The sequence below is a fragment of the Amphibalanus amphitrite genome, unplaced genomic scaffold (genome assembly GCF_019059575.1).
Source record: "Amphibalanus amphitrite isolate SeventyFive unplaced genomic scaffold, NRLGWU_Aamphi_draft 000357F_arrow, whole genome shotgun sequence".
In the NCBI taxonomy this organism is placed as follows: Eukaryota; Metazoa; Arthropoda; class Thecostraca; order Balanomorpha; family Balanidae; genus Amphibalanus; species Amphibalanus amphitrite.
In genome coordinates, this window is record NW_024881851.1 from 284,582 (window position 1) to 307,071 (window position 22,490).

At 51.7% G+C, this 22,490-nt stretch overlaps 2 protein-coding genes across 9 annotated transcripts; one reads left to right on the plus strand and one right to left on the minus strand.

Annotated features, from left to right (window-relative positions):
• Nucleotides 1-180: 180 nt before the first annotated feature.
• LOC122389394 (mitochondrial translation release factor in rescue-like) lies at nt 181-2,994 on the plus strand. Of its 5 annotated transcripts, none has more exons than XM_043381359.1 (5): nt 206-376; nt 626-713; nt 1,494-1,661; nt 2,018-2,279; nt 2,445-2,994. In XM_043381359.1, exons 4-5 carry the CDS (start codon nt 2,060-2,062, stop codon nt 2,711-2,713), a joined length of 489 nt encoding a protein of 162 aa, XP_043237294.1. In that variant the 5' UTR covers nt 206-376; nt 626-713; nt 1,494-1,661; nt 2,018-2,059; the 3' UTR covers nt 2,714-2,994. The 5 variants fall into 5 exon arrangements, with proteins under 5 accessions (XP_043237297.1, XP_043237294.1, XP_043237295.1 ...); XM_043381361.1 differs by having other exon boundaries at nt 211-376; nt 1,491-1,661; XM_043381362.1 differs by lacking the exon at nt 626-713 and having other exon boundaries at nt 181-376.
• LOC122389393 (mediator of DNA damage checkpoint protein 1-like) lies at nt 2,934-21,309 on the minus strand. 4 transcript variants are annotated; one of them, XM_043381357.1, is made up of 9 exons: nt 21,052-21,289; nt 11,458-12,089; nt 8,992-11,400; nt 6,241-8,047; nt 5,889-5,950; nt 4,836-4,950; nt 4,327-4,479; nt 3,876-4,037; nt 2,934-3,482 (listed from the first exon to the last, which is right to left on the minus strand). In XM_043381357.1, the coding sequence occupies exons 2-9, from the start codon at nt 12,082-12,084 to the stop codon at nt 3,277-3,279; spliced, it is 5,541 nt and encodes a 1,846-aa protein (XP_043237292.1). In that variant the 5' UTR covers nt 12,085-12,089; nt 21,052-21,289; the 3' UTR covers nt 2,934-3,276. The 4 variants fall into 4 exon arrangements, 3 of the variants coding, with proteins under 3 accessions (XP_043237292.1, XP_043237293.1, XP_043237291.1); XM_043381358.1 differs by having other exon boundaries at nt 8,992-12,089; nt 21,052-21,309; XM_043381356.1 differs by lacking the exon at nt 21,052-21,289 and adding an exon at nt 13,245-14,010 and having other exon boundaries at nt 8,992-12,089.
• Between the last annotated feature and the right edge of the window lie 1,181 nt (nt 21,310-22,490).

Below are 22,490 nucleotides of genomic sequence, written 5' to 3' on the forward strand. Positions count from 1 at the left end.
TAGGTAGCCAGGGTAGCCAGGCAGATACTTGATGAAATTTTCCAAATATTTTTTATTTATTAACTATAAACAAGAGAATAATTGTCTAATAGCAAAAAGAACAAAACATCAAGCATACTTCCCTTCATAGCAGAACTTGCTACCTCTATATGGAAGCAAATGACATGCAACGTAAATGATGCGTAAATGGCACGCATGCTACAATCACAATTTCTGTTTTCTGAATATGCAAACATTTGGCAAACATATACAAATCCTCCCAAGCATACCTACCCCCAAGGCCCTACCTGCCCCTACCCATATGAATAGCTAAAAGGGTTTCAAGTTGCAGTGATATATAGTCTACACTCTACTTCTAGTCACATAAGTGTATTTAGTAAGTAATAAGTCTACCTACGTACTCATTCAGCATTCCTATTGCAATTGATTGATTGTAATCAAGATTCAGTTTTGACTTCAACTTTTAATGTTGGGTATTATGAATAAGAAGATTAAGTCCGAGTGGTATGTAAGTTGGTAGCCAGTAGGTTGCAGAATGCAGGTAGTAGGTTGTAGGCTGTAGCAGGTTACCAGTGAAGGTTAGGTCATGTTATGCTTTTTTTTTACTTGGACTTCATCTTTACAGCTATGAAACAATCATCTTCCCTCATCTTTTTTTGTAAAGGAAGATAGGAAAATGCCAAACAAGATTTGAATAAAGACACTAAGATATGGTAAGCAGTTAGATGTAGGATAAATGTGCCACATCAGGCATTCAATTGATAAACAGATGAATAATTTTCTAAAATATACATGCATTTGAATAATTTTCTAAAATACCATGCATCTATAGCTTCTCAATCAGTAGGTACCCTCAATTAAAGAAACAAATGTATAAAACACATTCACTCAGTAGGTACACACTAATGGAGATTGCCCTTGAAGATCCCAGATCTGCCAGTGGTTAAGTACTTAACACCGTGCATGAAGCTGCACTGTAGGGCTTTAAGTACATTACATCTTTCCTTTACACCTTTCCCATAAAAAGCACAGTTTGAGGTAGCTACTTGACTAGTGACTATAAATACTTAGAGCAGGGTTAATGAGCCCAGAGCCACACTAGCCAGAGAGACAAACATACACCAGTCAGAACCAACTAAGCTTGAAATTAGCACCAGTCTACAGAAAAAAATGAGGCCTTATAAGTAACAATTGTGTCACAGAATTTGAAATTAATCATGTGTAAGTGGTAGAAAATGCTAAGAGCAATTTGTCCCTTGGCCTCATTAGTGTCCCTGGCAATAATAGCAATGAAAATTATCATGGTAACACTTCATTTTAACATATCAAAGCGGGGTCTCACCACTCCACCGAAATCCGCACCACCCAGCGATGAATCCGCGCCCCACCGCGGTAAATCCCCGCCGGCTGAGCCTGAGCGACGCCGCACCGACGGTAGCTCGGGTGGCCGACAGGCGTGTACCGTGTTATTGACTCGCACGTTCCATCAGCAGATGTCGGCTCCCAGCACCGCCCAGGTGCTCCAGCTCTACCGGCACCTGCTGCGCTACGGCCAGACTCTGCAGCTCACCGACAGGCTCTACTTCTACCGACGGGTTCGGGGACAGTTCGAAAAGTCACGGCTGGTTGAGGAGGAACAGCGCCGCCGGTTTCTCTTCGAGGTAAATTGTGTGGTGGTCTATTCACTATTGTGCGCTTTTATTTGCACTTTCTTGGGCAGTCTGCTGTACATTCTGCAAGTTGCAGAGCTGCAGAATCTTGAGGATTTAAAAATGGATGAATAAAGCGACGACTCCGACCTACAGGATACCTTTCACGTGTCACATGACGACGCCGACGGCCGGCTTAATTTTAACCGAATTAAAACATTTTACCTGTGAAACACTGACTCAACTAGTCACCTGATCAAACGTGTGTTCGATATTTAATCGTTATTATGGCACGTGGTCACTGTCAAGTGTCTGGCCATCGGCAGTCAGCGTGTCTAACGTCCAGATGGCACGGCTCTACCTGACAGAAGGGGCGCGCCGTCCTGAGTCGGCGGCGTCTCGTCTGAGCGATGCTGGGCGGTGTGCTGCGGACGGCGGCCGTCCTGCTGCGGGCGACGCCACGCTGTACGGCGGCGGCGCGGCTGGCCGGTACACAGGGTATCGACTGGTCGCGGTTCCCGCAGCTGGATGAGCGAGAGCTGGAGGAGCGGTTCGTGCGCGGCGGCGGTCCCGGCGGCCAGAGCGTCAACAAGACGGCCAACTGCGTCTCGCTGAAACACATACCCACCGGTGAGCTATAGACGAGTGCTCCATGGAAACTGTCAATGCTCATCAAAATCTAGAAACCCCAGAGCAAAATGCCTGATGCTTCAGTATCACACCATTACGCTTAAACGACAAAATAGGTAGTGCTTACCATGAATTGGTCACACTTGACCGGTGTCGGATTTTCAGGGTTGGTGGTCAAGTGCCACGAGTCCCGGTCTCTGGAGGTGAACCGGCGCCAGGCCAGACACCTGCTGGCGGAGCGGCTGGACCGTGCGCTGAACGGTGACGCGTCGGTGGCCGCCCAGCGGGAGCGGGAGGAGCAGCTGCGGCGGCAGCGTGGCGACTTGCAGCGCCGCCGGCGCCGAGACAGAAAGGATCAGTGGCGCCGGCAGCGCAGCGCAGAGGCCAGCTCCGAGGGAGCGCACTCAGATCGCACGGGAGTGGATAATACGTAGTGTTGAAATATAGAGTCACAGAGTGAAAGACTTAAAATGTTCGAGCTGGAATGAAGGAGACTTGTTTGGTCAGCTCCAACCGTGAAGACATCATATTGTCATGGTCATGAACCGCATCTGAGGTGAGGTGTATGGTGCTTGTGATAGAAACCATTATGCCATTCTCGAAAGGGTTTTGATACCGAATGGAATGTTCTTTCAGAGAGTAGTGGCACACACATTTCAAACGTTTGAGATCTATATTATGTCGTCGCTTGTGAATAAATACTGATGAAGCTCAACCCCAATACAGCCTAGTGCAGTGAAAGCGAGATGGCGAGCAGCAGCAGCAATCCACGCACAATTCGACGCACTTCATAATGATAAGCCCGCTGGCAACATAAGGCATTTCGCATATAACCCGCATCAGACGACGCCAGTGTCTGGTCCTATCTATGGATGAACTGCCGTCAACCTAAGTTCACGCTGAGATAACAATGGAGGGCGTTTGCACAGCAACAAATGATCCCGATGAGTCTCGTCCCTCCCTCGGTCCGGCCCGGGGCGCAGGTCGGCGGCGCGGTTTACCCGGTGAGCGCGTGCCGCCGCACGTCTATCCGCTGGTGAAGCACGCCCGTGAGCAGCAGCTCGGCCGACACCACGGGCAGGTGGAGCCGACGCGCGGCCGGCCAGTGGCGCGCGTCCTCGCCGCACGAGATCACCGCCACACGGTCTGCCGAGCTGCGCGGCAGCCGCGGCAGAAACAGGCCGCCGGCGCACTCAATCACCTCTGAGGGACAGACAGGGCGTCAGCGACGGAGTCACGTGGACCGAACACAAAACGAACAGACTCACACCACCTCAGAGGGACAGACAGGGTGTCAGCATCTGCACTGCCACCACGTGTACCGAACACAAAACGAACAGACTCACATCACATCTGTTTGGCAAACGGCGTCAGCGACTCCCTCACGTGTACCCCCCACGTGTACCGAACACAAAATGAACTATCACAATGATCTGTTGAATCATTGACGCTATAAAAAGGAAGCAACCAAAGGAAGCAATCAGCTTATCATATGGTAAGCATGCCATTTCGACAAAAAAGGCATTCCTCCTTCCCCGAGTAAAAACTAAAACAACTGTTCCCCATTGCAGCTGCCGGCTCCGGCACACCACTGACCTTTGAGCTGATCGGGAGGCGGCCGAACCTGCGGAGTCACATAGACCGACCAGCCCTCCAGCAGCGGATGGGCTCGTCGGCTCGCCTTCCGCAGGTTCAAACCGAAACAAAAACCGAACTTCGCCTCCGCCGCCTTATCTTCTACGAGAAACTGCCATGGATCTGTCAAGAGTGGAGGGACGGACATTGGAGACCAGGAGCAAAAAGAAAAAGTCCGACAATGAGCAGATACAACCGGAAGTCAGCAGAATACCAAAACCGAGTTATCTAGAGATAAGCTCACGGTCATCCGAGCAACACGTTGTCGGTCAAAACAAGAGGAGGTGAGCTGATAAAAGCATTAAAATTATATTTTCTTGTCAGATATTAGTGTTTAAATTGACCCGCCAAAGTTAACTTGATTCGTCAAACCCAAATCATGTAATTCACAGATCACGCTGGCGACACTCACCTAAAAAGCACTTTGCTTGTTTTGACTTTGTCAGCCAGGCGGGAGTCACAATCGGAGTCCCCCTGGCGAAACAGGCCATCAGTTTGATGGTGCGTTTCACGCCTGTCGTGACCAACACCGTGCATTCGGCCGGCCGCTCCACCACCGTGCCCCCTGCCGGAGACAGGCCGAGTCAGTCTGCATAAGTGGATATGGTAGGACCTCACCAGACACTGCGCTGCCATTGAAGAGACATCTCTATCTAGGAAAAATCTGCTTTCTATGTAGATCCAACCGATGAGTGCTGAAATGACCACTGCTTAACGGGGTGGCAGCTTCCTCTTATATTACACATATCGACGATGTAACTTTAAATTTAAGCACCGTACAATCGTACCAAAATTTCAGCTGTACCGAGATACAATTCACTGAGTAGTTACTTCTGTGATATTTAAACATTGACTGATGATAATTTGGGTATAAGACGGCCCCACATCCATTTTCACCACCATCTGCGACCGGTAACTCACCCAGCGACTTGACGATCTGCTCGTCGGCCGAGTCGCGCTCGAAGCCGGTGAAGAGGACGCGAGGGTGGTTACTGGGCGTCACGCCGCGGCCCGAACTCGACGCGGAGCGAACCGACTGCCGGACGGGCGGCACAACGGCGTCAGCGGGACACGCGGCGGCGGCACACAGCGGTCAGCGGCGGCACAACAGCGGACGGTGGTGGGACAACATCGGTCAGCGGCGGCACGAGAGAGGAGGGCAGAAACATAAAATTGTGACAATAAGGGCGAGCACGAAGACGGACAGACATACAGGCAGACAATTCAATTGAGCCAAGCCGAGCTGAAACACTTAGTTTAAATTGCATACAAATTGATGAGCGAAAAGCGCGATAAGTTAAAAAATCAATGAACGAAATGTTCATCCCCGTCCGTCGTTTCTATCCTCAGGACATTCAAATCCTTATCCTCCACGCCGCAACCCTCGATCCGGGCTGGACAGGCAACTTCATCTCATGCGGACAGCTCCCTTGGAGCAGCACCGCTACTCCCAAGGGAGCACACCCGTAGCCGGGTGAAGTGAGTACTTGGAGGGCTGGTCGGCTTGTCCTTTGGGACGTGCTCAGCCCCGGTGACTCACTAGGGTGCTTGCCCAGACCAATGTCTCCCTCTAATTCCCATCATCATTCCGGCTCTGAAATGGTCTTGTCATACCGAAAGAGCCACACCCAACAAACAAACAAAAAAAAATGTAGGCGATCATAAATTAAATGATACCACCATATACCTCAAGCTTATGGGTGGGATATAACCACGTAAAGCGGGTGTTTAGAGTAATTATGGAATACAACAGATTTTCTTGTAGTACCGATGACTAGTAGAACTAGTGTACAATGCAAAACTTTGAACAAAGGAATGTCTAAATTAAAAGTGGGATTTTAGGAGTAACGTCAGTTATTCCTATTTATATTTCAGATCCAATGGAATCCGTTGCGACGCAGTGAGATGAAAGGTCCCGGACTGGATGAATGGGGACTGGTAAGTGTTCATTTTATCCACTGTAAAATTCCTCACCGTTTGAGACGATACTGTAATAGTTGACGGAGCGATGCTCCTCGTTTCATCCAAAGGCGAGTCTAGAACAATCAATGAGTATTTCATCAGATTTACGGGATAAAGTAACAAAATCGCATTACAAGATCAAGAAGTTCCATGATGTAGTTTAATCTTCTGTTCACCATATTAATGTCACTAATGGACAATATAAAGAAATGTGTCAGCAGTAACAACTACAGCAGTCATAGTCACAGAGTGTGGACAAAAGCACGTTAGCTACAGGTATTCTCCAAAGCAAAAGAGCATCCGACGGCGATGCTAGCAGTGTCGATTTCGATCTAGTTTCCCCCTACACACCACTCATACTCACCTAAATGAGAGGGGGCCGCTCGTGAGTCCCGTGCTGTCTTTTTCGGACGGTTGTGTGCCACGTCTGCCGACGACTCAGCAGCGGCGGCAGCACTCCTCGCCGTGCGTGGCCGCTTTGCTGCCGCGGCGGGGGCCTGTCTGTGGGAGACCCTGGTCCGGCGGTTACCCCGGCTCTGCGCCGCTGACGAGACGGTTTCGGGCGAGGAGGCCGTGAGATCGATTTCTGAGGCGCTGTCTGAGTCGATGACGACCGGGATGATCGGCCGGGCCGCCGACGGCCGCTGTTGGCGATCAGCCGCCGGGGGATCGGCGGCCCGACGTCCGGTCCTGCGAGCCGGTGCACAGCATACAGTGCTGCGAGCTGGTGAACCAGTGGTGCGCCGTCCAGTGCTTCGAGCTGGTGAACCGTGTCCTGTACTGCGAGCTGGCGAACCAGCGGTGCGCCATGCTGTCCGGCGGACTGGTGGACCGGGTTCAGCTGTGGTTCGAGCCGGTGAACCGGCGGTTCGCAGCCCGGTGCGGCGGACTGGTGAGCCGCGTCCCGTGCTGCGGGCAGGTGAATCGGCGGCCGGTCGTTCCGTGCTACGGGACGACGAACCCGCGGCCCGCCGTGTGGTGCGGCGGGCCGGTGAACCGGGTTCGGTGCTGTGAGCCGGTGAACCGGGTTCCGTGACGCGGTCTGGCGTACCGGCGACCCGGCGGCCGCGGCCGCGAGCCCGCGAACCGGCAGTCTGCCGTCCGCTGCGGCGGGACACTGGGGCCGCCGCCGACTGCTCCCCGGTCGGCGCAGAGCCGAGGGACGCTCCAGAGGGACAGACTTCGCCGCCGTCCGTGGCGCCGCCGGGCTCCTCCTGGCCGACTGTCGCGGCCCCCTCGTCCTGCCGCAGCGGATCAGTCCGCCGTCGCCCGCCTCTGCTGACCGGTGCCGCCGCCGCCCGGCGCCGCTTACTGCTGGAGTCAGCGAGGTTCGGCGTGTCGCTGCGCCGGCGCTTCCCACCAGAGTCCGGCTTGCTCGGTGAAAACTTCTCCGGCGGTTTCACTCGCCGACTGGACGTTCTCCGACCGACCATCGCCTCTACGGTCTGTCCGGCTCCTGATGTTCCCGCCGACACCGCTCCTTCGGTGGCCCGCCGTTTGCCTCTGCCGCGCCCGGCGGCTGCCCGGACCTGCCTGCCTGCAAGCTGCCTCTTCACAGGCGAACTGATCACGTGCAGCTGTTTCTCAGGGGAGGACAGATCAACGACCGTCGGCCGGACTCCCGTGCTCGTCCCGGCACGTGCGGCTTTGCTCGGACTCTGCGAATCTTCGACTATATCAATAACAATGTCAGTCGTTTGGTCACCGTCAGCATCGTCCTCAGCAACCTCGGTGGAGGCCGCAGCCGATGTGGAGGCTCCAGCCGGTCCAACAGTCTGCTCTCCGTCCCTACCCTGGTGCTCAACGGTGTCGGTGTCTGGCAACAAATCGTCTTCTTCCTGAACTTCACGTTCAGGACTAACCCTGCGGCGTTCTTCGGGGCCCTGCTGCTCAACAGTGTTGGTGTCTGCCAACAAATCGTCTTCTTCCTTAACTTCACGTTCAAGACTATCCCTGCGGCTCTCTTCGGGCTGGGATGGGGAGTCAGCAAAGAGCCGCCGCGCCGCGTCAGCCTCGGTTACCGATCGCACGGTGCTGGTGTCGGACGGTACGAGCGGCGGCGGCGACTCCTCCAGCAGGGACGGAGACCGCACTGGAGACTCGGAATCCTCCTCCTGCATCTCCTGGACGGGCGGAGACGGCGCTGACTGGGAGGAGCTCATAGCCAGCACCTGTCGATCACGAACAAATGTCAATCTGGGTACAGCGATGGTAGGGCGGACAATGAGTAAAAGGCCGCTGACAACTTAGCTGTTACTTTATTCATGACTTTTATAACTCCGAGTCTCCAAGTCTCCATCTATTCATAATCGGGGTACGGTCAAAGTAGGTTCACTAAGATGGGTTGAATTGAGATGAGCAGATGAGCGTGATTACGGAGCGAGCGAAGCGAGCGGAGTCTTTCCTTAGATTAACGGAAATTTCTGAGTATGAGCGGCCGGCCGGCCGGCCGGCCGTGCGGACGCTTTTGCGAGGCTTATATCTCAGCAACCACTTGACCGATTTACACGCGGTAATTTTTGTAGGGTAGCTTCATTCCTTCTACCAAGTATTAGACTATTCCCGATGCATGTGGGTGACCCCTTATGCACGTGCCCCGTGCAAAACGAAGAGGTGTCACTTTTGTAATTGTTGCAATATCTCGGTAACTACTTGGCCGATTGCGCTGAAAGTTGGCATGTAGGTAGGCACCCACTAGGCAATGCATATCCATGTGCCAGAGTTGGGGTGCTGCTGCACGTGCGCACGTGCAGGGGTCGATTCCAGATCTCGAGAACGGCTGGACCGATGGCGCTCAAATTTGGCACATGGTTAGGGACCGGTTAGTAGGGTGCCGTGCAAAAGTCAGCTGGGACCCATTTTGCACGTGCGCACGTGCAGGGTGCCGCTTCCAGATCTCGAGAACGGCTGGGCCGATTGTGCTCAAATTTGGCACATCGCTAGAGACCGGTTAGTAGGGTGCCGTGCACAAGTCAGCTGGAGGTACCCCGTCGAAATTTCGCACGTGCAAGGCTCACCCTCTCGCTCGCTCCGTTAGTCGCCCCAAAAGGCGTTATACTGGTTATGAAAATACAACGATTATTGAGACACGACTGCTGCCAATTCTATCACTAACCTGCAGTAGTTCCTGCGTGCTGGGAAGCTCTATGCGGTAGTCGTCCGTCTCGCTCTCCGTGCTAAGGCCGCTGCAGGTTCGCTGCGGTGTGAGAGGCAGCTTCTCGCCACCCGCTCGCTGCGGTGTGAGAGGCAGCTTCTCGCCACCCGCTCGCTGCGGTGTGAGAGGCAGCTTCTCGCCACCCCCAGTCCTCCTTCCCGGAGACGGCATTCGCTGAGTGGCGATCATATCCTCTGGGTCATCCACCACGCCTGAAGGGCTCTCCGGCTGCTGACGGGGACTCAGCACCGGCGAGGAGACTCTCTGCGACGGCTCCAGATCAGAGTCAGAGTCCGAGTCGGCGCCGGCTCCGGCACCTTCACCACTCGCCAGCCCCTCGCTCGTCTCAGCGGCGGGTTTCGCTGTGACAGCCCCAGGCGTAACACGTTCGCTCGAAACTCTGCAGTCAGTCTGCGCCGTTGACACGTCGCTCATGTCCGTATCGCTGTCGTCTGTGACGGCGACGCCTCGTGACGCTTCATCCTCAGTGGGCCGGTGCGCCTCCGCGCCGCTAGCAGCGTCACCGCACTCCGATACATCCACGGCAGCTTCAATGTCCACGTCGACCGTGTTGCGTCGACCTCCAGCATGTGTCGAAGCTAGCTCAGAGCTCGTGGAGGCTATCTCTTCTTGACGAGGCTTCTCATCAGTTCCTGGAGTAGCAGCACTCTTCGGATTGAAGATCTGGGTGCTGGCATCCTCGTCAATGTCGGGCTCGTTTGAGAGATTTTCATTGTTTACCCTATTCTGGGTAGTTGCCTTTGTGTTATCATTCTCATTTACGCTTCTTTCTTTTCTGGGCATTTTAAAAACCTGGGTGGCAGCATCCAAGTCGATGTGCGTATCATTCAGGTGTTCACCAGCATCCACATCTGTGTCTTCGTCCGCTTTTGTAACGTTCAGATTCTCTTCACTGGGATGCACAAACAGCTGAGTGGCAGCATCCAAATCAACCCTTGAAGCGTTCTTGCTGCGTTTAGATGCGGGTTCAAAGACTTGTGTGGCGCCATCTAAATCTACGGCAGATACATCCATGCTTTCCTCGCCACGGGCTTTGTAAATCTGGGTGGCCGCACCTAGGTCTATGTCATCAGATCCAGTTGGACTCGCGTCGCCATGGCCATGGAATGCCTGTGTCGGAGCATCCAAGTCAACGCAGCTCCTGTCCAAAATCGCCTTACCACGAGCACCGCCGGCTTGTGAGTCTTCATCTTCATCCGATTCCGTATCTGCAACGTCCTGGGCCTGGCCTTTTCCACCCGAACCCACAAAGAGCTGCGTGGCCGCATTTAAATCAACATCAGAAGAGTCCAAGCTGCGTTTAGATGTGGGTCTAAAGACTTGCGTGGCCCCTTCTAAATCCACGGCAGAAACGTTCATACTTTCCTCACCAGGGGCTCTGTAAATCTGGGTAGCCGCACCTAGATCTATGTCTGATCTATCTGGACTTGTGTCAACTTGGCCATGGTATGCCTGTGTCGGAGCATCCAAATCAACACTGCTTTTGTCCAAAACCGTCTTATTACGAGCACTAAATGCCTGTGTTTCTGCATCTAAATCGATATCACTCACATCCATGTGTTCTTCACTGGGAATCCTGAACACCTGGGTGGCTGCATCCAAGTCTACACCGCTGACATTCGGACTTTCCACGGAATGATTCTTGCGCTTATGAGCGTCTTCCTTTGAATTCGAAACAGGAACTTTCATATAGCCTTCACTGGGAACTCTGAACACCTGGGTTGCTGCTTCCAGGTCCAGGCTATCGTCAGCCTGGTCTTCGTCATCCGCAGTATCGAACACCTGAGTTGGGGCATCTAAATCCACGTCAGAAACGTTCAAGCTATTTTCGGCAGAGCTCATGCGAGCACCAGCGACTACAGTTGAACCCAGTCCGGGAATTTTCGGTTTGCGAAAACCACAATTTTCTGAATCCCTGGAGTCAACGTGTCTTCGCGAGGCACCAGGCCCATCCGAGAGTTGTTTGCTCCGCCCAGGGTACACTTGAGTTGGTGCGTCCAGTTCGTCATCACTGGTAGCCTCTCTCTCCGGTGGCCACTTCTCTGTGCGGTCCACATGTCTGGCGTCTTCCACTTCCATTTCCCGTGGGACGTCCCGAGCGTCAACGTTCGGTCGGCCCAGCTGTGTCTCTGCTTCGAGATCCACAGCCGCCGAGCGGGAAGCACTTACGACTAGCTGGGCCTCCGCTTCCAGATCAACACTGGTTGAATTCACGATGCCAGCACCCAGCTGAGTCTCTGCCTCAAGATCAACACTGGTCGAGCGGGCTGCACTGACACTAAGCTGAGTCTCTGCCTCAAGATCTACACTGGTGGAGTGCGCGACGCCAGCACCCAGCTGAGTCTCAGCCTCAAGATCAACACTATTTGAGCGGGCTGCATGGCTGACATTTAGCTGAGTCTCTGCCTCAAGATCTACACTAGTGGAGTGCGCGACGCCACCGTCCAGCTGAGTCTCTGCCTCAAGGTCTACGCTGATCGAGCGGGCTGCAGTGACATTAAGCTGAGTTTCTGCTTCGAGATCTACACTAGACGCGGTAGCAGCACTGCCACAAAGCTGAGTGTCTGCCTCGAGGTCTACACTGGTTGAGCGGGCGGTACTGGCAGTCAGCTGAGCCTCCCGCTCAACAGTGTCTCTCGTGAAGCTTCTGTCGGGTTCTGGTTTTGACGGTGTCTCCGCAACAATGCCGCTGACGGTCGGTGAGGGCCGAGTCGGCCGGATCGCCCAATCTTCTGCGTCAGACATGTCCGTGTCGCTATCGTCATCAAAGGTGGCATTCACGATAGCACGGGAGCTGCATTTATCGGTGCTGACGGATGCGTTGCTGTCCGAACGCAGAGGCAGCGGCTGCTGCTCGGTTTCGCCTTCGTAGTCGGTGTCGCTGTCGTCGCTGGCGGCCACCAGACGAGTGGGCGGTGCCTGGGCCGGCCCCGGAGCGATTTGGTAGGCAGGGCACATTGGGATGCCGGCATCAGTAGTGCCTGGCTGGGAGTCAGTGACCAGAGAGTCGTCCAGCAAGCTCTGGCTCTCCATATTCTCTGCAAGACACAAGAAAAGAAACATGAAATTGGCTGAAAATGCACCATATAGCTTACTGTGTTGCATTCCACACCCAGACTCCAACACATGGCAGATTCCGACAAGATCTTGGGCATACACCGGGCCTCCGATAGCCTTACCCAGGTGCAGGGGTGGAGATCTGTCAAAATGTCAGGGGGGGGGGGGGGTCCAGGCCGGGCAGATGGAGGAGGGCTGAATGCAGTAGCATTGACTTACATAGCAATAATTCGTTTTCAGGGGGGGGGGGGTCAGGACCCCCCGAGATCTCCACCTCTGCCCAGGTGTGTATTTACTATTTATATATCTCAAGCGACCAAGGCACATTCCAGGAGTGCAGGCATGCATTAACGAATCAGAGCGTGCATGCCTGAGGAGCTCCCACCCAAAGGTTGCTAATGAGACAAATGCAAAATGTGAGGAAGGACATTTTTTAGGTCACTCATCTACAGGGTTGGAATTTCACTTTTTTGTTCTGGTAGTGGAGTACAAAATTTTTGGGCCAGTGGAGTACAACTGTACAGCGTTGGGGTGGTCAATTGCGTCTGCATAGTGTATTTTTTTGTGCAGTGTTTTTCTTTGTACCTATGTATGTAGAATTGTAAGCATGTGAATAAACAATACAGTGTGGAAAACAATGTTTATCGAGTGACGCAGCAAGACGATCAACTAGAACTTTTTTGTTGAGAGTGGCAAGTATCATGTGATCATAACTGAGTGGTTAGTGGTCATAGTAAGGATTAGGTTAGCAGCTAGAAGTAGGGACGAGAGTCTGGAACCAAAAATTGGTGCTCTCGTATGCACCAGGAAGCACTACTTAGTCATGCAATATAATGAAATGCAAGCTATAACTGAAAGCAAGATTATCTGAATTTGTTAGACAACTTATGTATAGGACTTCACTTTGTTGAATCATGCTTATGACTTAAAATAAGAATGAATATTCTGATTCAGGGTCAGAGAAATGATAGTACCTAGATCAGCAAAGACAATTGGGAGGTTAATGATAGTGATATTAACTCCACTCCAGGTAACAGTCAAATTATCAATCAATCATCATAGTCATCATAGTACATATTTATTATTTACTATCATGAAAGGAACCAGACCAAAATCAAAGTGGAACGTTCACTTACCCCACCGCTAATGCCAATGCCCACGGCCACGGCCCACGCTTGATTACAATTACAAAAGACAAAACCTGTTAGGTTGTTCTTACAACTATACTCATAGCATGGAAAACAGGCAACAATGGAAAACAAACGAAAATATAATTACTTCAGCCAGCTTCGAAAATGTGGAAAACGCCGCCGGCGGCACCAGCGGCACAAATATCGGCGCGGCGAAATAAGCGGCCCGATAGAGTTGGCACAGCACATACCACGGAATCGCGATTACGCTACGGCAACAGGACCCGGAGACAGAGGTCGGAGTACAGCCTTTGAACACCAATTTCACAATAACCATAGGTCCTCTGGCCAAAAACTGCCTACCATCAGAAAGCAGGCTCAATTTTGTATCTGTCATAGCCGGGCCATGAGAAACGGAGCTGTGTGGAGCATACAATTGGCAAAGGAGTACTGGATCTGCACTTTAAGTTTTATCATCGAGTTTCCAGTTCAGAAAATCTTCAATATTAACAGTTACGGCATTTCATTTGGAAAAAATTGGTCATATTTTGAAAGGTTGTATTTTTCTCCTTTTTTTAAACCCCAAACAATCATTATTTGAGCAACAGTTACGATGCAAATGTCGAAAGATTCCAAGTCGTCTCCCGATCATAAACCATTTAAAATTCCATCCTTAGGAGAACTGAATCAGCGACTCCACAGAAGCTGTGCTGACTTGATCATCTCTAACAAAAAGACAATCATTGCGCACTTATTTTTGCTGTGGTAGGTAGCGGCATGGAGATAGGAATATATACGACGCATCATAATGAGATGTATAGTGTATTATTGTATAGTAATTAGTAAAGTGTTTTTATATACCTTGCGACGTATATTCATTCATTTTGTGGTCGGGCCTGTGAGTTGATATCCGGATATCCCTATGATCCCTATTACGATAGGTACACATGCAGCGTTTAGTCCAGACCCTGGTCCAGACCAATAGGTACTCCATGGCGTTTTTGATAACTTTGTACCTCATCATCATCCTGGATTTGGACTTGGCACAAATGCAAGTCATTCTTAGTTATTAAGCTCACAAAATACAACACTTTGCATGTATGTTTATTTCATGTAGGTACATTGTCTACAGGACCACGTAAGCACATAATTCAAATTTGTTAAGCATAACACAGCAATGTACCAGTACAAGTATCAGTTCTGGTAGTTGTTCATCACGGCTGGTGGATGTTATGCAGGATATTTGGCTCTTCGATCTTCATTATGCTGTGCATTGTACTTGTAGTTTTTGCCCTGACTTGGGTTGGGCCCCCGGGCTGGGATGCAGTTATTGCAGAAGCTGTGTTTCCACTGGGTACCTGTAACACAAGGGAGTATGGGCAGTTCATTGTCAAATTTCACACCCTTTTATTTGTGTGGGACGCGTAGTCATTGGAGTACAAAAATTGTCATTTTCCAGTGGAGTACAAAATTCCTGGCGCATCTGATACCAGAAAACGGCAACTTTTCCAACACTGCTCATCTACCACAGTATTGTAAGGGCACTGTTAATAAGGTGTTAATCAGATGTGTGCCAGTTCACTAGTGCAGACATTCCAAGAGTGCCTGTGATATTATCATATTATGTAGCCATGGACATTGTGCATCTCTCTCCCCCCGCCCCTCCCCGCCGCAGCCCCGCTCGCTCGGCGGCGGCGGCGCGGTGCGGCCCAGCCGCTGGCCGCGTGCGCTGCGGGCTAGCCTACGCGTCTGGGGCGCGGCGCTGCCTCGCTGAGTGCGTTCGCGTTCGCTGATTGGTTGTGTGCGTTGTGCCGAGCGGTGGGGAGGCGACGAGGGGTTGGCCGCGCGTTCCAGCGGCAGTCTTGTTTGGAGCTCGTTGGGAGCAGGTAACGCTGTATTGAATATTTGCGGTTGAGTTCTGGTCGTGAGCTTTTAGCTCCTTCTAGCCTTTAGCCGTGTTTATTCAATACCAACTCTGTTGCGGTCGGAAAGGTTGTGGGCGTTTTGCCTCAGCCGGACTGGCGGATAGAGTTTTGCTAAATTAATTTATGTAAAGCAACAGATGAGTGAAACCCTTCTGAATACCTGACTCCCTACATTTAACTTACTACCGCGCAAGTGGCGCTACAATGATCCCGGTACAACCGGTTTAAAGGGTAGAATTTAACGGGTAGAATCTGAGTCACTCTCAGCTTGAATTTAATATCGATTGTGAGTTCGTTCCTAAAGCATCTTTAGGCGTCACTGCTTCTCGGCATTAGTCCGGTCGCAGTCAGATCTGCGGTGTAGATTGGAGATTTAGGTTGTTGGTTGGAAGCTGTTATCGGTTCGTTTGTTGTTTCAACCGTTGGTCATTGCACAGTGAAGTTGCAATAAACTGTTGATTTGATTTATCACATTTTTTACTTCCGCGTGAACCAGCCGGAAGCGACTGATTTTAACATAGGTCCTCCGGGCCGGATGACTGGTGGGCATTTGTTAGCCTAATTTGTGGGCATTCTGCCTCTGTTGAGGGCTGACATTGTTTACTAGTCATCAGGTTTCGTGACATTTTGCCAGCCTTGTTGTATCGCTGTGAGCGTCTCGCTCCTGCATATAACAGTCAAAAGGCTCGTCTAAAATTTTGAACCTTGAATTGAATACAGTCCTCTTACTTTGAGTATTTGTTAAGTTTGTTGAAACAAAATGGACGATTTAATCGCAACGCGAACTCGACTGAGATCGAAAGCAACCAAACTGTGCAATGACTTCCAGAGCTATAGGAAACTGGATTCGGGTTCCATTGATTCAGACCAGCTGGCGCTGAAACTGCAGCATTTAAAAAAGGTTCAGCTCGATTTACGGGACGTCCAGGTCCAGCTAGACAAGTTAGGCCAATCCGACGAATCCAGTCACTTGCAGACGGTCGAAGACGAGGTTTTCCTGGGTTCTCGTGTACTCAGCCGTCTAGATGAAGCTCAAAGGGTCCAGACACAGGGCCCCACGTGTAACTCTGAGCTCCAATCTTCAATCACTGTAAAGATACCGGTGTTCCACGGGGACGTGAACAAGTGGCCCGAGTTCTGGGAACTGTACACGTTGTCGGTCCACAACGTCGCCAACTACGCCAGCATACAAAAGTTCGTGATTCTGAAATCACACCTGGCGGGTGACGCTCTTCGACCCATCCAGGGTATCCCTGTGACCGGTGATGGTTACAGTCAGGCAGTCTCCATCCTCAAAGAACGCTTTGAGCGTGAAGAGGAACGAAAGGAGGCCCTGATGAGGGATCTTCTGAACATGTCCACGGTTCGCAGTGGCGACCTGAAGGGGATGCGCACCCTCATTGACCACTTGTCGTCTCACACTCGTGCCTTGGAGACGTTGGGGGTGCCATCCAGCAGCTTCTCAAGCTTGCTTCTGCCGATCGTGAAGAACAAGATTCCCGAGGACTGGCGGCTGGAGTGGGCTCGACTCGAAAGTTCCACTTTCCATGAGTTCTTACAGTTTCTGAACAAAGAGATACGACTCCGAGAGTCGGCCAAGGGAGTAGCGTCTCATGCTTCTGCCGAGTCGCCTCAATCCCAGCCGTCAGTAGTCAGCTCCCTGACAGTGCAACGCGAGCCTCGCAGGGCACCCTCGAAGCAAGCCGGCGGGTCTCAGCGGTTGAACTGCGCGATCTGTGGAGGTACTCATGAGCGTCTAAATGACTGCAAAAGATTCCACTCTCTGGTAGTTGAAGAACGCTGGGAAGCAGCAAGGAAGTCCCGAGCATGCTTCCTATGCTTAGGGTCTGGGCATTCCGCCCGACTGTGCAGAAGGGGCTCCTGCTCAAAATGTGGAAGATACCACCACACCCTGCTGCACAATACTGGTGTCTCCTCTCCCGCCGCAGGCGCTACGCAGTCTGGGCATATGCTGTCGCCCGACGCGGCGCCTTTTCCGGCAGAGACGGCAGGCCAAGGGAAACCGCCCTCCTCGCGTCATCAATATGTCGCCCGAGGGGTTCAAGAGTGCAGAACCTTCTTCCAAACTGCGGTGGTGAACGCTGCCGGACAGAACGGTAGCCGCAGGATCAGAATCCTCCTAGACGGTGGTTCTGACTCCTCGTACATCAGGAGCTCTCTGGCTGGGGAACTGGGTCTCCCGGTACTAGGCTCGGGAGTCTTCTGTTGTATCGGATTTCAGGAAAAGACTGAAAAGGCTCGATCATATGATAAAGTGGAAGTCGACCTGGAGAGCAGGTTTGGTGGCTGTCCTGTGAGGGTGAGCCTGTGGAGCACGGATGAGCTCTGTGGAACACTTCCAACTCCTCAGTCGCCAAATCCAGGGAACGAACTGGACATGGCAGATGACGGCACGGTCGCTCAGATCGACATCCTCATTGGCATCGATCACCTGTACCAGATCATCCTGTGGAAACAGGTGGAGATGAGTGAGGGGGTACGAGCCATTGAGACAGTATTTGGGTATGTTCTACACGGACGGCAGGGTCAGGAACATGTGTCACAGTCACAGCGACGAGGCTTTCACTGCCAACAAGTCCAAGCCATGTGGGATCTGGACACAGTGGGAATCACCGAGACGGAGGTGCTCGACTCGGGTGCATCGTCCCACTCCCTGCCCACGTGGAATGAACAAGAGAAACGGTACGAGATGGGCCTCCTGTGGCGGTCAGAGGAAAGGCCGGTCTCTAACTACTTCTGTGCGCTGACTCGAACTCAAAAGATGACGCAACGTCTCAGTGAGGAGAAGTTCAAGTTGTATGACCAACAGAACCGAGAAATGGTACAGGGAGCGGTGGTGGAGCGTTCGCCTCCCGTATCACCACCTCCTCCAACTGATCGGCCGCCTTCTCGGCGTCCACGCGGTAACGGAGACCCGTGGAGACCAGGCCGGCCATGCGCCGGTGCAGCTGCCGACGAGCTCGCGTCAGGATCACGCGGTTCTCGCGGCGGGGCAGCACCACGCGCTGGTCGTGGTCGTCACCGTTCTCTAAAATGGCCACGTCGGCGCCGATGCTGCGCGGCTTCTTGCCGAGCCCCTGTACCATGGTGTCACAGACGGCGCGGAACGCGTCCGGACGGATGGCCCGCGAGTTGGGAGGCGGCGCGTTGGGCAGCTCATCCTGACCCCACGGCGCCGGAGCGGTCGGTTTCTTCTGTTTGGCTTTGGCGGCCGCCTTTGGTGCGGCGTTGGTGTTGGTGACGACGCAGCGCACCGCCTCGTGCGGTGCGATGTGGTGTTAGTCGCTGGGGAGGGCCCGCGAGGTCGCTGGCCGCTGGCGCTCGTTACGGAGCTGATTCTAGGTAGTGATGGTAAAGTGAGGGCAGCCTACTTGAAAATGCACGGTAAGCGGACTCGCCGCCCCATAAACAAGATGTTCCAGTTGGAGGCAGTGGGAATTGATCAAAACTAAAACAAATGATGAGTGTGTAAAACTATCACCACTATCCTGATATTCTTTTACCCAAAAGATATGGTTAGTATGGGCTTGAAGCTCTGCTGGTGTGCGTGACGCACCCGAAAAAAAAACCATCAGTACTCCCTTGACTACATGAGAACCTTGATAACGATTGTTCTTCTTCTTTGTAGACATGGACGAAATACTTCAACTGATGGACGAGGAGGCCGGCCCGTGGCTGGATCAGCAACTACCACCGCTGCACGTCGTATTCGGCGACTCTGTGGCGAGAGTCAGCGGTCTTGGGTCTCGCCGGAAAGAGGACGCGACCATCAATCTCGTACGCGGCGGAGCGACACCTGAAGCACACACTGCCACGCGAGGTGGACTTCGTTCCGGTCGGCAGACAGCTGACGAAGAAGCTGTGGAAACGCGCCCACTGTGTCTCGGACTGCAAACAGTGGTACGAGCTCGACCAGATCCACATCAACCCGGAGGGTTTCAGGAAGATGGCGGCCGCCGAGGGCCTGCCGTCATGGATCCGGTTCCGCGATGGCGCGTAAGCTGGACAGTGGACCTGTCAAACGAGGACTCTATGTGAGCGCAGTAGATTAGTGATCTTGCGAAGTGCATTTTGTTTCTTGTGGTGCAACAGGATTAGAAAATGTGGTTGTCGAACGCACATTTGGTGGGGAGAATGTGATATTATCATATTATGTAGCCATGGACATTGTGCATCTCTCTCCCCCCGCCCCTCCCCGCCGCAGCCCCGCTCGCTCGGCGGCGGCGGCGCGGTGCGGCCCAGCCGCTGGCCGCGTGCGCTGCGGGCTAGCCTACGCGTCTGGGGCGCGGCGCTGCCTCGCTGAGTGCGTTCGCGTTCGCTGATTGGTTGTGTGCGTTGTGCCGAGCGGTGGGGAGGCGACGAGGGGTTGGCCGCGCGTTCCAGCGGCAGTCTTGTTTGGAGCTCGTTGGGAGCAGGTAACGCTGTATTGAATATTTGCGGTTGAGTTCTGGTCGTGAGCTTTTAGCTCCTTCTAGCCTTTAGCCGTGTTTATTCAATACCAACTCTGTTGCGGTCGGAAAGGTTGTGGGCGTTCTGCCTCAGCCGGACTGGCGGATAGAGTTTTGCTAAATTAATTTATGTAAAGCAACAGATGAGTGAAACCCTTCTGAATACCTGACTCCCTACATTTAACTTACTACCGCGCAAGTGGCGCTACAATGATCCCGGTACAACCGGTTTAAAGGGTAGAATTTAACGGGTAGAATCTGAGTCACTCTCAGCTTGAATTTAATATCGATTGTGAGTTCGTTCCTAAAGCATCTTTAGGCGTCACTGCTTCTCGGCATTAGTCCGGTCGCAGTCAGATCTGCGGTGTAGATTGGAGATTTAGGTTGTTGGTTGGAAGCTGTTATCGGTTCGTTTGTTGTTTCAACCGTTGGTCATTGCACAGTGAAGTTGCAATAAACTGTTGATTTGATTTATCACATTTTTTACTTCCGCGTGAACCAGCCGGAAGCGACTGATTTTAACAGTGCCACTAACTCTGGCTTTCCACAGTAAATGTGTACAGTAAATGTGTTCACTGTAAATAAGTATGGAGCTGAGGGAGAGAGTTTGGTTGGATCTCCTCCCAACTGTTCAACCCCTGATCTAGGTAGAGCACTCTGGAAAAAATGAGGATACATATTGCTTTACTTGTCACAAAAGGGAACCAATGGCCCGAGGGATCTGCCCACTGCCCATGCTGTGTAATGACACGTGCAATTACATGCAAGAAGTAGTTTGTTTGCTGAGGCGGCTGAAGGGAAACTTGGAAGTTTTGGAATGCAGTAGGTACAATGATGATTGAAGTTAGGTGCTCTGGTCTATTATCCAGCATCCTGGTGTTATTTAGAGCAATATTCCTGAAATCAAACACTATAATACAGCACTACTTTTCAATGAGCTACTGCACTTAACAAGCAACACCTGGCAACAGGCCAACCCAAATGTGAGCTTTTTCTGTACCATACCTACACATTGACTGCTTCTGCATGTCCTCTTTTCATGAGACCCTTTGACAAACCATTCATATTCACCCTGTTTTTAACGGTTTAACCAAAGCTGCTTGTTCTTTATTGTCAAACCCTAAGCAAGCAAAGCATTTGTGGCATAAATTAGCATGTTAGGTAACTATGTACTGAAATAGTATAAAAGATTCATACTAAGCACAAATAACTTTCAGCATTTGTGCCAAAATTTTGACACAAGATTGCTTGCACCAAGTTTTGACACACGAGTACCTGAGCCAGAGGCATCGTGCATGCCTAGTGTATGGAGTTATCTAGTCTGGTATGTTCCAGCCTCAAAGAAGCATTTTAATCATATACCACCTTGCATTTTCAACTTGAATTAAACAACTCAAAATGCACCTCACCCAGACTCACCAGATGATGATTTCTGGCCCAGTCAATTATTATCTATATTGATATGAGCCGTAATCCGACACCGTAGCCAGGTTCAGAGAAAAATAAGGAAGCACCTTCGTCACATGATACCTTTCATAGCATCTTTTCTTGGCACTTTCAAACTTAAATGCTAATTTCTCTCTCAGAAACACTAACCACAGACACACATCACATGACACAGAGCACTAGCAAAACACATAACAAATAACACACACGCCACGCTCTCTCATGCGCAATAATTGTATCGCGCGCCTTTTTCACAACCAACAATGAAGCATTCGTCAAACCGGTAGCAGCTTCACATTTACGAATCCGTTACTGGAATCACTCAAAATCCAATTAGAAAATAAATAATCCCAAAGCAAGATAGATAATAAGTTTTGTATTAATGCAATAGTGCCTTTTGTCTAAATACGGCTTGCAAGGATGCACAGCGTACTGAAGACGGCCGACAGCACATTCGTAAATCCAAATACGTAAATCTGCTGCTGCGTAAATGCCAGTCGCCGACTGCCGAGGCCCTGAAAACATCGAGTATAGGTTTTGCCCGGCGGGATTCTGGGCCCAGAACCTTGGCCCAAGACTCAGGATATTCAAAACTAGCAGTCACACCGTACGCATCCCACAGGCCGAAGGCGACTATCTGTAAGAATCTTGAACTTGAAGACGACCGCCTGATCTGAGGTCCGTAACCGTTGGCAAACAGAGTCACAGACAGGCACTTCATCCGACCATGTGCGCCACGATCCCGGTGTCATGCTTTTAGGAAATAGCCGATAGGTAATCCTGCTCGCTCGCGGTCGCACAAGCCGCTACGGCTCTGTAAGTTGCGATACCTCACACCTCGACAAAATTAACACATCTCTGGTATACCGATCCTTTCTCTCATGTTGGTCATCTATACGCCGGCCTGGCTGCCTGCTGGTGAAAGCATAATGAAAAATGCTTGTCGATAAGACTGTCCCGTCCGTCCCGTCTCCAAAGCCGGCTGGTTCTGTTGACATTCCACTGCTTGTCGACCGTTCAGGCCAGTTCTGCTTCTGCTAGTACCCGCGTCAGTCGGGGCCCGGTGCGCACTGCAGAGCGATAGCTAACCCAGATATAACGCCAGTAACCTGATATTGACTGGCCTGTGGTTCATCGGCCGCCGTCGAGGTCGATTCATCCCCAACAACTGAATAGCCAAGTCAACAGTTGAGGACGACCGACAATTTTTGATTCGCCAGCCTCACTTCGAGTGCAGCCATGCCCAGCTGATCCACTATTCGTCGGGAAACAGTCATTACGGAGGCTCTCCGGAGCAGTTGTGGATATCAATGGCGGCGGAATGCAAAGCGATGGTAGCATTTTTCACCACGCACAGTCATATGAAACGTGGCTTCCACCAACTGTTTGCGGTAGCTGCGACAAAATCGACA